This window comes from Sciurus carolinensis, chromosome 14, assembly GCF_902686445.1.
Source record: "Sciurus carolinensis chromosome 14, mSciCar1.2, whole genome shotgun sequence".
Taxonomy (NCBI): Eukaryota; Metazoa; Chordata; class Mammalia; order Rodentia; family Sciuridae; genus Sciurus; species Sciurus carolinensis.
In genome coordinates, this window is record NC_062226.1 from 33,623,135 (window position 1) to 33,635,349 (window position 12,215).

The 12,215-nt window shown below is 52.1% G+C and overlaps 1 protein-coding gene across 1 annotated transcript in view; it reads left to right on the forward strand.

The window, feature by feature from the left end:
• Nucleotides 1–12,215, forward strand: part of Gabbr2 (gamma-aminobutyric acid type B receptor subunit 2) — a 345,550-nt gene that overhangs the window by 257,715 nt on the left and 75,620 nt on the right. Inside the window, exons 9-10 of the mRNA XM_047525637.1 lie at nt 5,945–6,025; nt 9,774–9,924. Coding sequence (XP_047381593.1) covers nt 5,945–6,025; nt 9,774–9,924 — 232 coding nt within the window. The remainder of the gene's footprint in view (nt 1–5,944; nt 6,026–9,773; nt 9,925–12,215) is intronic.

Below are 12,215 nucleotides of genomic sequence, written 5' to 3' on the forward strand. Positions count from 1 at the left end.
CAGGTCTTAGGTGGGCACAGGGGGTGCTGAGATGGGTTAGAGGCAGCTCCTGTCCTTAGGGGCTCTGGGGCCAGCGAGGAGTTGACAGGAGACCCAGGAGGGTGTGATTTGCCCCTCACAGAGTGGCAGAGGTGGCTGTGGGCATTCATAGGAGGGACCCTCACCTCCACCCGGCAGACTCCATGAAGATGCCCAAGAGGGGCGGCATCTGGACTGAGTTCTGAAGGGGCGGTGGGCGCTGGCCATGAGGAGGAGGCACTTCTGTGCCATCGTCTCTGGTGTGAGCTGGGTCCCTCAGGCTCCTAGTTCTTGCCCTTGGGCCAGTTTGGTTAAGTCAGGGTGCCCATCTATCCCTGGCAGGTTATACTAGTCCTGGATCATTTGGCCACTGTCCACCCAACCTGTCAAAAATCTCAACAGACACCAATGAATTTGTTTAAAATGTGGCAACGGTGCCTTGTTGTAACAGTAGAGAAGCAAGTATGTCATGGAAGCTCAGGCAGGTCGCTCTGCGATGCTGAGGGAGCTGCTCAGACCTACTGCTGTCGGGGAGAGCTACCCTCTGGGGCTGGTCCCAGCCAGCCAGCAGATCCGGGGGCAGGAGTGAAACCCCCTCCTGAGGAGCGGCTGTTCACCCTGGAGGACGAGAAGGCGTCAAGGCCCACAGTCGCCACATGGTCCTTGTGTCCTTCTCTGAAGGGCCATCAGGAGTGCCCCAGAGCAGTCAGGTCATGTGAGGGGAAGTCCCAGGGAGCAAAACCCTTCCAAGCAGTTTCAGGGTCACAGGATGAGGGTCAGGGGCCACAGTGCCTTCTGCTCACTTGTTTAGCAAGACCAAGGCAGGGGACAGACTTCCCCAGGGTTATCTACAGGAACCATGACAAAGCCCACCCTACCCACCAGCAGCCTGTCTCCAGCTCACAGCTGTCTCCTGTATCTGAGGTTTGGGGTTTGTTTGGGGTCCTGGAATTCAGTGCATTTACAGAATTGATTTTTGTTGAACCATGGTTATCTTGTTTTACACTCCAGAGTTAGGCACTGAGTGTGCATGTGTGTGTGTGTGTGTGTGTGCATGTGTGTGTGTGTGCATGTGTGTGTGGTTAGCAACTAAACTTCAAAGCATACCTATGCGTCCCTCAAATCAGGGCCAGAGCCAAAGGAGAATGGACATTTGGGGGCATGGAGAGTAGGGCCCAGGTCACAGGGTGTGGGTTCAGCTAAAGCAGAGGGCTGGCAGCCTGTTTGTGCCCCTGCCTGGGAGACACAGCCCAGGAAGGAGGCTGAACCATTCCCAGGTTGAAACTCTTGCCCAGCTGTCTCAGGGACGCTCCTAGGCCCACAGCCAGAGAATATTTTCAGACTGGACATTTTTTGGCAGTCAGATTTTCACCAATAGGATCTATTTTCTTTACGCATCCAGATCCAAACTCTGAAATAAAGAATGTGCCTAAATTAAAGAGAACACTTCTCATTTTGCACTGCAAGAAGGAACCAGTATTATTCTGCAAAAAAGGAGGTTCTTTGTTTCACAGTATTTTTAGCCTCTGAGAACCAGAAAATGTCAGTGCTGAAGGGCCCTCATTCCAATCCAGTGGGTCTCAACCCAGGCTACACATTAGGGTTAGCCCAAGGAAGTTTTTAAAAATGCTGTCACCCATGACCCACCCCTCAATCCCTCATGTTGGGACCCAGGCATCTGTATTTTCTAGAAATTCTGGGTGACTCTAAGGTCCACTCAAGGCTGAGAATCACAGTGAGACAGTGACAATCTGCAGTGGGGCACAGACAGGGAGGCCTGCCTATGGCTATTGCCCCCCCTGCTCAGGACCCCTGCATGGACCTTCTTTCCAGGCTGCATACAGACCCCTGGTCCACAATCTCCATCCACAAGGTCTGTCCGGATCCAAATAAATGGTTGATACTGTTTACCTGATGGAGTTAACCAGGAACCCAAGCATTAGAAGTTTAAAGTGCTGGTCCTGTCGATGCAACCCCCACTCGCAGCTAGAAGAACAGAGGAGCATGATCCTTCCCTCTGCAGGCCCAGAATGCAGGGGATGAGACCCTGTTCCCAGGGCAGCAAAAACACGGCCTCAAGTTCCAAGGAACGGATTGGGCAGCAGGGATCAGAAGACCTGGACACACCCAGGGCAAAGCTCTGACCAGCACCCTGAGCCTGCACACCTGGGACCCTGTACTCAGGAAAGCCGTCCTAAGGAGGCAGCAGGGCGTGGGCATATTGACCTGGTAGAATGAAGGGAAAGCCACCTTCCAACTGGAAGGACCAACATGGGAGCAGATAGCAGTAACAAAGCATAGAAAGTGTTTGGGGCCACAGCAAATAACTCACAGCTCCTTTTACCATAAACAACATAGCTACCATTCCTTGGACACTTCCCACGGATCAGGCCCCAAGCTGGGCACCTTGTACGCATGTTGCTCTTTAACCCTCCTGGCAATTCTGAGGGTGCCCAGTTTCAGTTACAGTCACACAAGCTCAGAAATTATCATTTCTTTTTCAATCTTTGTCCCTCCAGCCCCAGCACAGAGCCTGGCACGGAACTGGTACCCAGTGACATTTGTTGAATGAGTGAATGAGATGATTAAACCAGGAAATTAGCCTAGCATCTCCTCAGCACCCAGGATGTCCGAGGCCACCTTGGTCAAGGGTGTGGGAATAACTTTAACCTCTCATCACCTGCAGGGCTGCTTTTGAAGGATTCTTTAGGATGAAATATCTTGGACTGAATCAGGCATACAGTAGGCACTCAATAAACATGGGCTGGGTGACCAGAGCCCTGCTCAGCAGGAGTAGTAACAGTGCACTGAGCTGAGAGCCAAGGGACTGGGTTCAGGTGCCCACTGGGTCACTGCCCAGCATGTGGCTGTGAACTGCTACTTAACCTATTTGAGACCCCGCCCTCCTCTGTAGACTGGAGGAATTAGACCCAATTGATGGTTTGCCAGGAGGATTAAATGCAGAAACTTGTCAAGTGCCTGTGAGCCTCCAAGTCCTGCCCCCAGGGAGAAATCATGGTGATTATGGTCATCGTGGGGAGCCGAGCATTATTTCCTTGCTGGTGCCAGGAACAGTGTATATACGGCGGGTCATGAGTCAGAGGGGCGGGCTGTGTGGCTGGGGGCGCTGTGGGGTGCCAGCCGCACCACTTCCCGGCTCCCGATGATTTATTCCGATCATCCTGCATATTTCATGTGCTGTTCCCCTCGCCAAATAAATAAATCAGGGCCTGCTTCTCTGAGCGACGGGAGCTGACTGGGGCCTCTGTGGGGCTGAGGACTTCAAAGGGCCAGAGCAGGGATGCTGGAGCCCAACAGAGTGTGCTAATGTGACATTTAGGAGCCTGGGCACCCAGGCAAGCAACAACCACCTGCACAGTGTGGCCATGCCCCTAATGGCAGGGACCCTTGTGGAGAGAAGGAAGTGACTTTTACAGTTCCCCTTCTACCCGCACAGTCAAAGAAACCAGGCAGGAGTGTGGTCCAGGGGGTCCCCTGTCTCCTCTCCTGGATGTTCATAAGGGACCAGAGGTGCATCTGCATTTCTGCAAAGAAATTCACTTGGAGCAAAACCCAGGAGGCAGCTTCCCCAGATACCCACTTGAAATTCCTTTGTAAGTTCTGAGCATTTTGCTGACCAGGGTCTGAAGCCCTTGGGGACCACCTGCATCATGTGGGGGCCCTTCATCCTGGACTCTCTGTGGCTTTGCATTCAGGAGGCACGGGACATAAAACTGTATCTCATAAGGAACCCTTTGGGGTGGCCCCTGGTTGCATGGGCTGTCGGGAAAGTCCAGGGTTTGAATATAACTCCGCTCCTAGTATCACTGGGGACTTGGAAAAAGACTGCATCTCCTCTCTAAGGTAGGACTAAGAGCAACTGTTCCTCACACGTTGGAGCTAAATAAGAAAATGGGCATAAAAGAGCCAAGATGAGGTCCACCGTCTTAGCTCATTTTATTGTTGCTATAACAAAGTTTCCGAGGCTAGGTACTTTATAGAGAAGAAAGAGCGATAAGAAAGAGCGATGCAGTTAGCTTACAGTTCTGGAGGTTCCTCAGCATGGTGCCAACTTCACCTTGGCTCTGGTGAGTCTCATGCTGGGTGGGACCACAAGGATGGGGGCTTGCCTGAGGGTGGTGAGTGGTACGTGGGGAAGAGGAGTCAGGGTGGGTGCCGGGAGCCCTTCTAGCAACTCATTCTCACAGGAACTAACAGGGTCCCTTAGAGTTGCATGAATCCCATCTGAGGGTGGTATCCTCAATGCCCCCCTACTGGGCCCCTCCTCTTAAAATCTCCTCCACTGAGCACTGTCCACTCAGGGACTATGCTTCTGCATATGAACCTCTGGGAACACACTCAAACGTACCCTAAACATGGCACCCACTGTAGAGGTTTGGTAAATACTCTCTGCTCCTTCCTGTCTGCTCCCCAGCCTCGTCAAGGCCTGCTCTACCCTGGGACTCCGCTCTCTGCCCCTGTTCCTTCCTCTAACCTCCACCTTCCCCTGAATCAGCTTCACCTGTGGTCACCAATCTCCACCATATACCAAAGCCACCAACCCCAGTTCAAGGGGTTTGTGGTGCCAGTCTCTCAGAGATTTGTGTCATTGCTGGCCAGCTCCATTGTGAAATTGTCCCTTGGCTTCTAAGATGTTGGCTGTCTCCCAGCACCCTGCTCCCGGGTCACGGCCTCCCAGTCTCCCGTGAGAGCAGCTTTCCTCTGCCCACCCCGGAGGCCCGTGTCCCCTGATGCTGCACTTGGCCCTCTCCCCTTCTTGCTGGGTTCACTCTCCCTGGGGTCTCATCTGCCCCCTGCTCCAGCTTCCATGCTGATGCCTCCACTCTCTGCCCCTAGCCCACACCTCTGCCCTGGGCTCCAGGCCCACGGACAGCTCCTGGATGATCCACAGGCACCTCTGGCTCAGCACACCCCAAACAGACTCATCGTCTCCCACACCTTCCATCTGACCCCCTCCTGTCCCCCACTGAGCGCTCGTCACCACCACCCCCGGAAACCTGGATGACTTGCCTGCCCCCACTTCATCTCCCAGCTGATCACCAGATGTGCCTGTTTTACCTGGAGAAAAGAAACCTTTGTCAAATCCGCTCCCCTTCTCCATTCCTCCTGCCACCACCTGGGTCAGTCCTCATCACCTTAACCTTAACAATGACCCAAACAGTGAACTAAACCCAGCAGCGGAACAGTGGCAGGGAGGAAGCTAAGTGTGAGCGCACACTAGGGTTTGCAAACACACTGAACCAGTGCGTACGAGGAACCAGCGGCAGCAGGAAGCTGTGCTCAGTGTGATGCCACAGAGCAACGTGGTCCCCCAAAGATGCTCAGTCCACCCAGAGATGATTGACAGGGCTATGGTGACCAGGACAAGAGAGGGAGGGGATGATCCCCTCTACTCACGGCTGACCAAATCATGCCTAAAATGCATTGGCCAGCCCTTGGGTCTGCACTCATCAGAAAGACAGTGACATCATGGTATGTGGTCCAAGAAGGGCCTGGGTGGGGCAGGAAGTAGAAATGAGGTTCTGTAAAGAGGGTCGGGGCTGATGGGCCTGTGTCTTCGAGTCTTTAAGGGGTCCCCATGTAGAGGGAACAGAAGTGATCTGTGTGGTTCCAGAGGGCAAAGCCAGCTGAGCAGGGGAAGCTGCAGGGAGACAGTTCAAAGGTCAGGATGAACTTAGTAAAAGCAGAGAGTCCAGTTTTGGGGTGAGTGGGCTCTCCAGCTTTGAGTTACACAGCAGAAGGTGGATACCCAGTTGGGGAGGTCCTAACCCAGATTGGTTGGAGGCCTTGTGATTCTACCTGGAAGGGACATTGGAGGAACCAAACCTGCAGGAAAGTCCAGGATGATGGGAGACAGACACACCCAGGATTCCCATCTAACTGGCCACCATCTCTCTCTCTCCAGACAGCAGAGAGGTGAAGGTGGGAGAGTACAATGCTGTGGCCGACACCCTGGAGATCATCAATGACACCATCAGGTTCCAAGGTAAGGAAGGGGCTTCTCAGAGGGAAGGGTGCACAGTCACTCCCAAGGCTGGACATTGCCTGGGGCCTGGGGATAAGCTGAGTCCTTGACATCATGGGGTCAAGGTCACACCTCAACACACTCACTGCTCACTCAACACAGGGTCCCGGTCACTCTCGTGGGTTTCAGATCCTGGAATGGGTTCCTAGAATTTGCACAGAATGCTCAGTGGGGTGTTTAAGTCATTGGGTGACAGGAGTCATCCTATTTGAAGGTGGCCCAGCTAAATTTGGTTCTGTCTCCAACTCTGTGAAAGGTTTTGGTTGGGTTGGCAATAAGGCTTCTGCTGCTCTTGCTAGAAGACCCTTCTCTCTTCTGCTAGAGAACTCCTCCTAGGCTTCTAGAATCAGGTCAAACGACACTTCTGTGCAGCCTTCCTTAACCGGCCAGCTGAGCTAATGGCTCCCTTCTCTTTGCGTCTGACTTTTGTCTCTGCCTATTCTATGACCACCATCACCTCACCTTGAAATTGCGATTTGGCCCATGAGCCCCTTTCCAGATTCCCGGTGTCAGTCAGGTCTGGCACATGCTGGAGATGAGTGATATCTGATTTAAAAAGTAATACATGATTGGTCAAGTGGATGGACAAACGAATGGAGGAATGGATGGTTGGATGGATGGATAGGATGGTTAGCTTTCTGTACCTTCTTAAAACCAAGGCCACCAGAAAAGGTTCTTCCCTGGGCCCTTTGGTTTAGACTTGTCATGTCCCTCCCTGTCCACTGGATCTATGGAATTCAACTTTAAGGACATTACAAAGCTCCAGTCAGCCTCCAAGGTGACTCCTGAGTGTGGTCTCTGCACTCAGCTGGGCATCCCCATCCCACAGGAGGGAGCTGTCCCTGAGCCTGCTGCACATTACTTCACGGAGCCACAGAAAAACTCTGAAGAGTAGGTGGATGAGTCCTGTTATTCCTGTGTTACGGATGAGGAAATGAACTTGTCACCACGAGTTCACACTGGCTCTGAGAGGCTAGGCCTGTCTGCTTTTGGGAGATCAGGGTTTACTGAATAAGGATTCTGGGTTTGGAAACTGAAGGAAAGATTCAAGTACAAAATCAGATCATGAAACGTTACTGAGAAGAAAAACGCATGGTGGGGGTGGGGGAGTCAGGACAGTGGCTAAAGAACAGTCAGGGCACCAGCCCAGCAGATGATGCCCAGGCCCTGCCAGGCCGGCCCGCTGCCCAGAGACTGAACGCTAGTGTTTGAATCCAGAGCCACATCAGGACACCTCCAGAGTCGGGGCAGAGCCCAGCTCTCCTGCCTGTGCCTCCACCCAGTTCAGCTCCCAGCCTCCCTCACCCAGCCCCCTGCCCCAGCCCCCTGCATCTCCCATCTCCAGTCTCAGCCCCTCAGGTCCATCCTGCCCTCAGCAGCCAAAGTGCCCTTACTGTCCCACCTCTGCTCAGAACTGTGCATGGTCCCCAGTGCTCACCAAGAGGAGCCTTGCTGTGTGCTGGGTCCCCAAGGCCTCCATTTGGGGGCCGCCCCCCAATTCTCTGTCTCTTCTCTCAAATCTCCACAGTCACTGCTTACAGTTCCCCAGAGGTCATGATACCCCTGTACCTTTGCCTGTGCTATACCCTGTCCCCCTTGACCTCCTGGTGACAGCAAAGACTCTTATTCATCTCCCAAGACTCAGCTCCTACTAGTCTCCTCTCTGGAGCCTTGACTCCATCAGGGGGCACTGCACCCCTGCTTGTACTGCAGCTGTCCCGTGTCTGATGTCACCCTACCAGGACCCCAGGGTGGAGGTCCTCTGCACAGTGGGCGGAGCACAGGCTTCAGAGTCACACAGACCCGGGCCCCAATTCTGCCAGCTTCGAAATCCACTCCACACCTAGAAAACCTGCCCCTCTCTAAGATGGGAGGAGCCGACAGGTAGAAGGTGGTTGTCAATCATGATGAGTGAGCAGATAGTGAGGAAGGGAAGACTAAGCACTGAATGGACGGGATGGGAAGCAAGGAAGAAAACTCAGGGCCATTGCTCCCACTAACCGCAGCCCATCGACCCTTTCCATTTGGCTCCCATACCACCTTCACTGAGACGTACCGTGTGGAGGTACCATTTTGGAAAAAGGGAAGGTTGGAGGAAGGAGGAGAGGTTGGTGTTAATTTTCTGAAGTTGTTTCTAAACAACGGGTCCCCAACTCACGAGTGGTCATATTACCTTCCAACCAAAACTCAGCCCCCTCTCAGTGTCCCAAGAGGGAACTATTTCTGATCCCCAGAACTTCTCTTGACTTTGGGAGCCAGAAGGCCCTGAACCAGCTTCTTGCTGTCTAGGTGTGTGGGCCAGGGATGATGAAGAGTGGGGAAGAAGTTTCCAGTTATTGAACTCTTACTTCTAGAAGCAAGAAGGAATATGCCTCTACCTTGCATCTGCTTTAGCCCTGACTTTCAGCCCCTGAAACCCTCATTTTGAAAATGTCACTTTGTATGAATCGCTTAAGCCTTTACCTTTACACACTAGCAGGTTCCCAGCTGTTTTCAAACCTGGCAACTTCCCTGGATTTCAAGGGTGCCAGTTTTTTAAAAAACTTCGGCTCACAAATTTAAATGTGTTCAGAAACATTCAATGGATAAGCACATTTGAACTTGTGAGCCGAAGTTCTTAAACACAGATGTTAGGGGGAGTTCTCCACCACCACCACCATCCTGGTGCCCATACTGGTTTGTCTCCTGGGAACAGAGGCATAAATGAGACTGGTGCCTGTGGCACTACCATGGGGTCATTGTGACCCCCAGTGGGGCTCCCAGGGTTCCAGCCTTAACCACTCCCCTGCATCCAGCAAATTCCCTGTATCCCCCCTGGAGGGAAAAGTCCTGAAGTTTCACAATTCCATAGCAGAAACCTGACCTGAAATCGTAGTTAAGAAAATTTTAAAAAGGGATTTTCAGGAAGCTGGGAGAATCCCTACATCCCTGATCTCAAACCAGCCTGCACCTGGTAAAACTAAAACAGGACAATTTTGCAACCATGCAGAGAGATGTGTTTTCTCTGAGACCCTCAGGACCCCCTGAGGTTTCTGGCGCCCTTGATGAATGAGCAGGGCAACTCTGCAGACACGTCAAGAAATGGAATCCCACAGTTTCAGTCCAGTCCTAGCTCAGCAGGAAGGGAAGGTAGCTTCTGCCTCCCACGGTTAGCAAGTCTTATGGAAACAGCAAACCAAAGAACTTGTATAACATAGTGACCTTGAGGCAGAAAATCTGCAGCCAGAGCACAAATATGTCACCATGGAATTGACAGGCGGGAGGTCTGCCCTGTTGAGGGGTGATCATTTATCATGTGTGGGTAGGAGCAGAGTCCTCGAGGCCACAGCCAAGATCCTCCTCCATGGCACCCAGTGGTACCTGCTCACATCACCGAGTCCCGAGCCTTCCAAGCCGATGTTACCTTTGGGGATGAATGGTGATGGCTTTCAACAGCATAATTAGACCAAATCAAATCCTAGTCTTCTAATGGCTGTTAAATGCCTCACAAACCCCTTATTGATTCTATTTAGAGAAAGAAATAAGTCCTGGCTCTGGCTCCCTGCTGGGCTGACTGGTCAGCCACCGACCCAGTTCACTCAGGAGATAAATGTGCCACGTATACATTTGTGTGCAGGGGTCTGACCAATGTCACAGACACCTTGGTGAGGATGTCCCCAGGGAATGACTTTGCACTGGGCTCCACTGATGTCTTCCCTTGACATTATAGGATCCGAGCCACCGAAGGACAAGACCATCATCCTGGAACAGCTCCGGAAGATCTCCCTGCCTCTCTACAGCATCCTCTCTGCCCTCACCATCCTTGGCATGATCATGGCCAGCGCTTTTCTCTTCTTCAACATCAAGAATCGGAATCAGAAGTAGGTCGCTCATGCCCTCCTCCAGGACAGTGCTATCCAGGTTGTCAACCTCAGGGCCCAAGTGTAGGATCTTCAGGTGACAGATCCTCCAGGGGCACAAAGTCCTTAGGGTGGAGTTTCCAAAAGTGTTTTACTCAGTCACCAGGATGATTTAGGCACATGCACATGTGCACACACACACACACACACACACACACACACACACACACATACACACACACACACACAGAGGCAGGGCTGCTGATTGCACAGGAGTCTTTGGTCAACTAAGTTTGGAGAAGACCAAGTTAAATAAAATGGAAGACTCCAAGTCCACAGACCTTCTCGGATCTTTGGATATGCTTGGCATTTGTACGACCCCAGAGTGGAGATCTGGAAGACAGAATTCTCCAGCTTCTCTTCCCACTCCCAGGTGTCTTTGGAAATCACCGATGGTTGGGGGGTGGTTCCTGTTGGAACATGTGACAGTGCAGAAGCCCCTGCCTTACAGCGTCTCGCTTGACCCTCCTGATTACTTCCTGTGTTACAGATGAGAGCTCCCAACCTCCATGACAGGGGACTGCTGTCCACATGTGGAAGGGCCTGTCCCCTGGGTTTCTTGGTTGCTTTTCCCCAACACATGCCCTAACCCTCCCAAGGACAGAGCTTCACTCTGAATTATTCTGGTCATTCGTGGGTCGAAGGGGCCACAACGCCAGGCACTGATGTTGACCATGCCCAGCAGGCTTCTTGGGTTTCCATGGTGAATCCCCGTAGGCAGCTCCCACCTTGTCATGGGAGAAGCTGAGCAGGGTTCAGAACATGGTTATCCTGGGGGCGACCTCGGTGTCCACCACAGCACCATCACAGCACCCCAGCTCTGCCACCATGCCCAGAAGCCACAATGGGTCACCTCACAGTCTACCAGGAACAATATCAATTCTAAGAAAAACTGTTTGGTTTTTCTTTCTGCTTGCAAAGGAGGAATTTGGAAGCTCCAGGCTTTTGTGGGGGATTTTGTATTTTTGCTGTTTGGGGTTTTTGTTTTTTGGTATTTTGAAGCAATTGCTTAGATCTAACCCATTTCCTGAAGAACAAATTAGAGTTTCATTCACTTGTTGTTTTATTAACCACAATAACATGTATATAGCTACAAAAAGACTGAACCATCTTTTTCTACTTGGTACAATCCTTGAATGATAGCTGCTCCTGTGAGCACTTGGCACCAGCTGGACACAAAGTGGGCTCCCCGTCATTGTTGGAATGCCTTCCTACCCCCCTCAGGAATTCCCATTGGAACAGCCAGCTGCCCCAGCATAAGCTGAAGTGCTTTGATTCCTTAACTACCCTCTCATGGCCTCCTGGGGAAATTGCCATTACTCTTTTCAACAGGCAAAACCAACTGAAGTTTTTAGCTGGATTTGCTTTTGAAAATCTGCAGAGGTAGGAAATAAATAGCACTTGGTTCCCAACCCCCATCACTTCTACTTTCCTAAACACCGTCCATCCTAAAAGGGCCACCTGCTCCTGGAAGCCTGCCCCTACTGCTGGCCTGCCCTCCCGGTCTGCTCTGCTACTGAGAACGAGGCCCTTCTCGGTCTATGGCTTAGGAAAGGACCACCAGGGGCCCATGCCAGCTCGGCGCCCCGGGGGCCCTAGGCAGCATGATCAACCAGGCTCTTTCGCAGGCAGGAAACGTGGTGGAGTTGAGGGACTTGTCTAGGGTGTGCCTCTGGAGGGTGGCGGGCCAAACCCTGGTCGCAGGACTTGAAACTTTGTATGTAGTCCACACACAGAACAGCAGCAGGCTTTTTATTTTCCTACGGCTTTGACATGTTGCAGGTTTAAAATGTGAAGGATTAATAGAACTGCAGAATGCAAAGAAAAATGTTCAGGGAACAACTGACTATAATTACAATCTGCCAAAGAGTCCCTGAACATGTTGGAAGAGGGGGACCAGAAAACTTCAGGCTTTCCAAGCTGATTGTGCTGGAGAGCCTGGTACCTCCAAGGACAACTCCAGCCCCCCAGTGGCTTCATTCGGTCCTGGCTTGCTGGGCACTTGGGAACTACCACAAAACTCCTGACGGAAGAGAAAGAGAATTATGGGAGAGTTTGGTGGTATAAGGAATGCCCCCAGCTGTAAGCTGGTGAATACAGGAGTGGAGGCTGGGGGATCCAGTGTCTGACTCCTAGGACAGGGACAGTGACTCGGAGAGGTGTTCCTACCACGTGTGTGGCCCTCAGTGTGAGCTTCCCGAGTACTCAGTGCAGCCATTGCTGAGAGCTCACTGGACACTGATGACCACGGT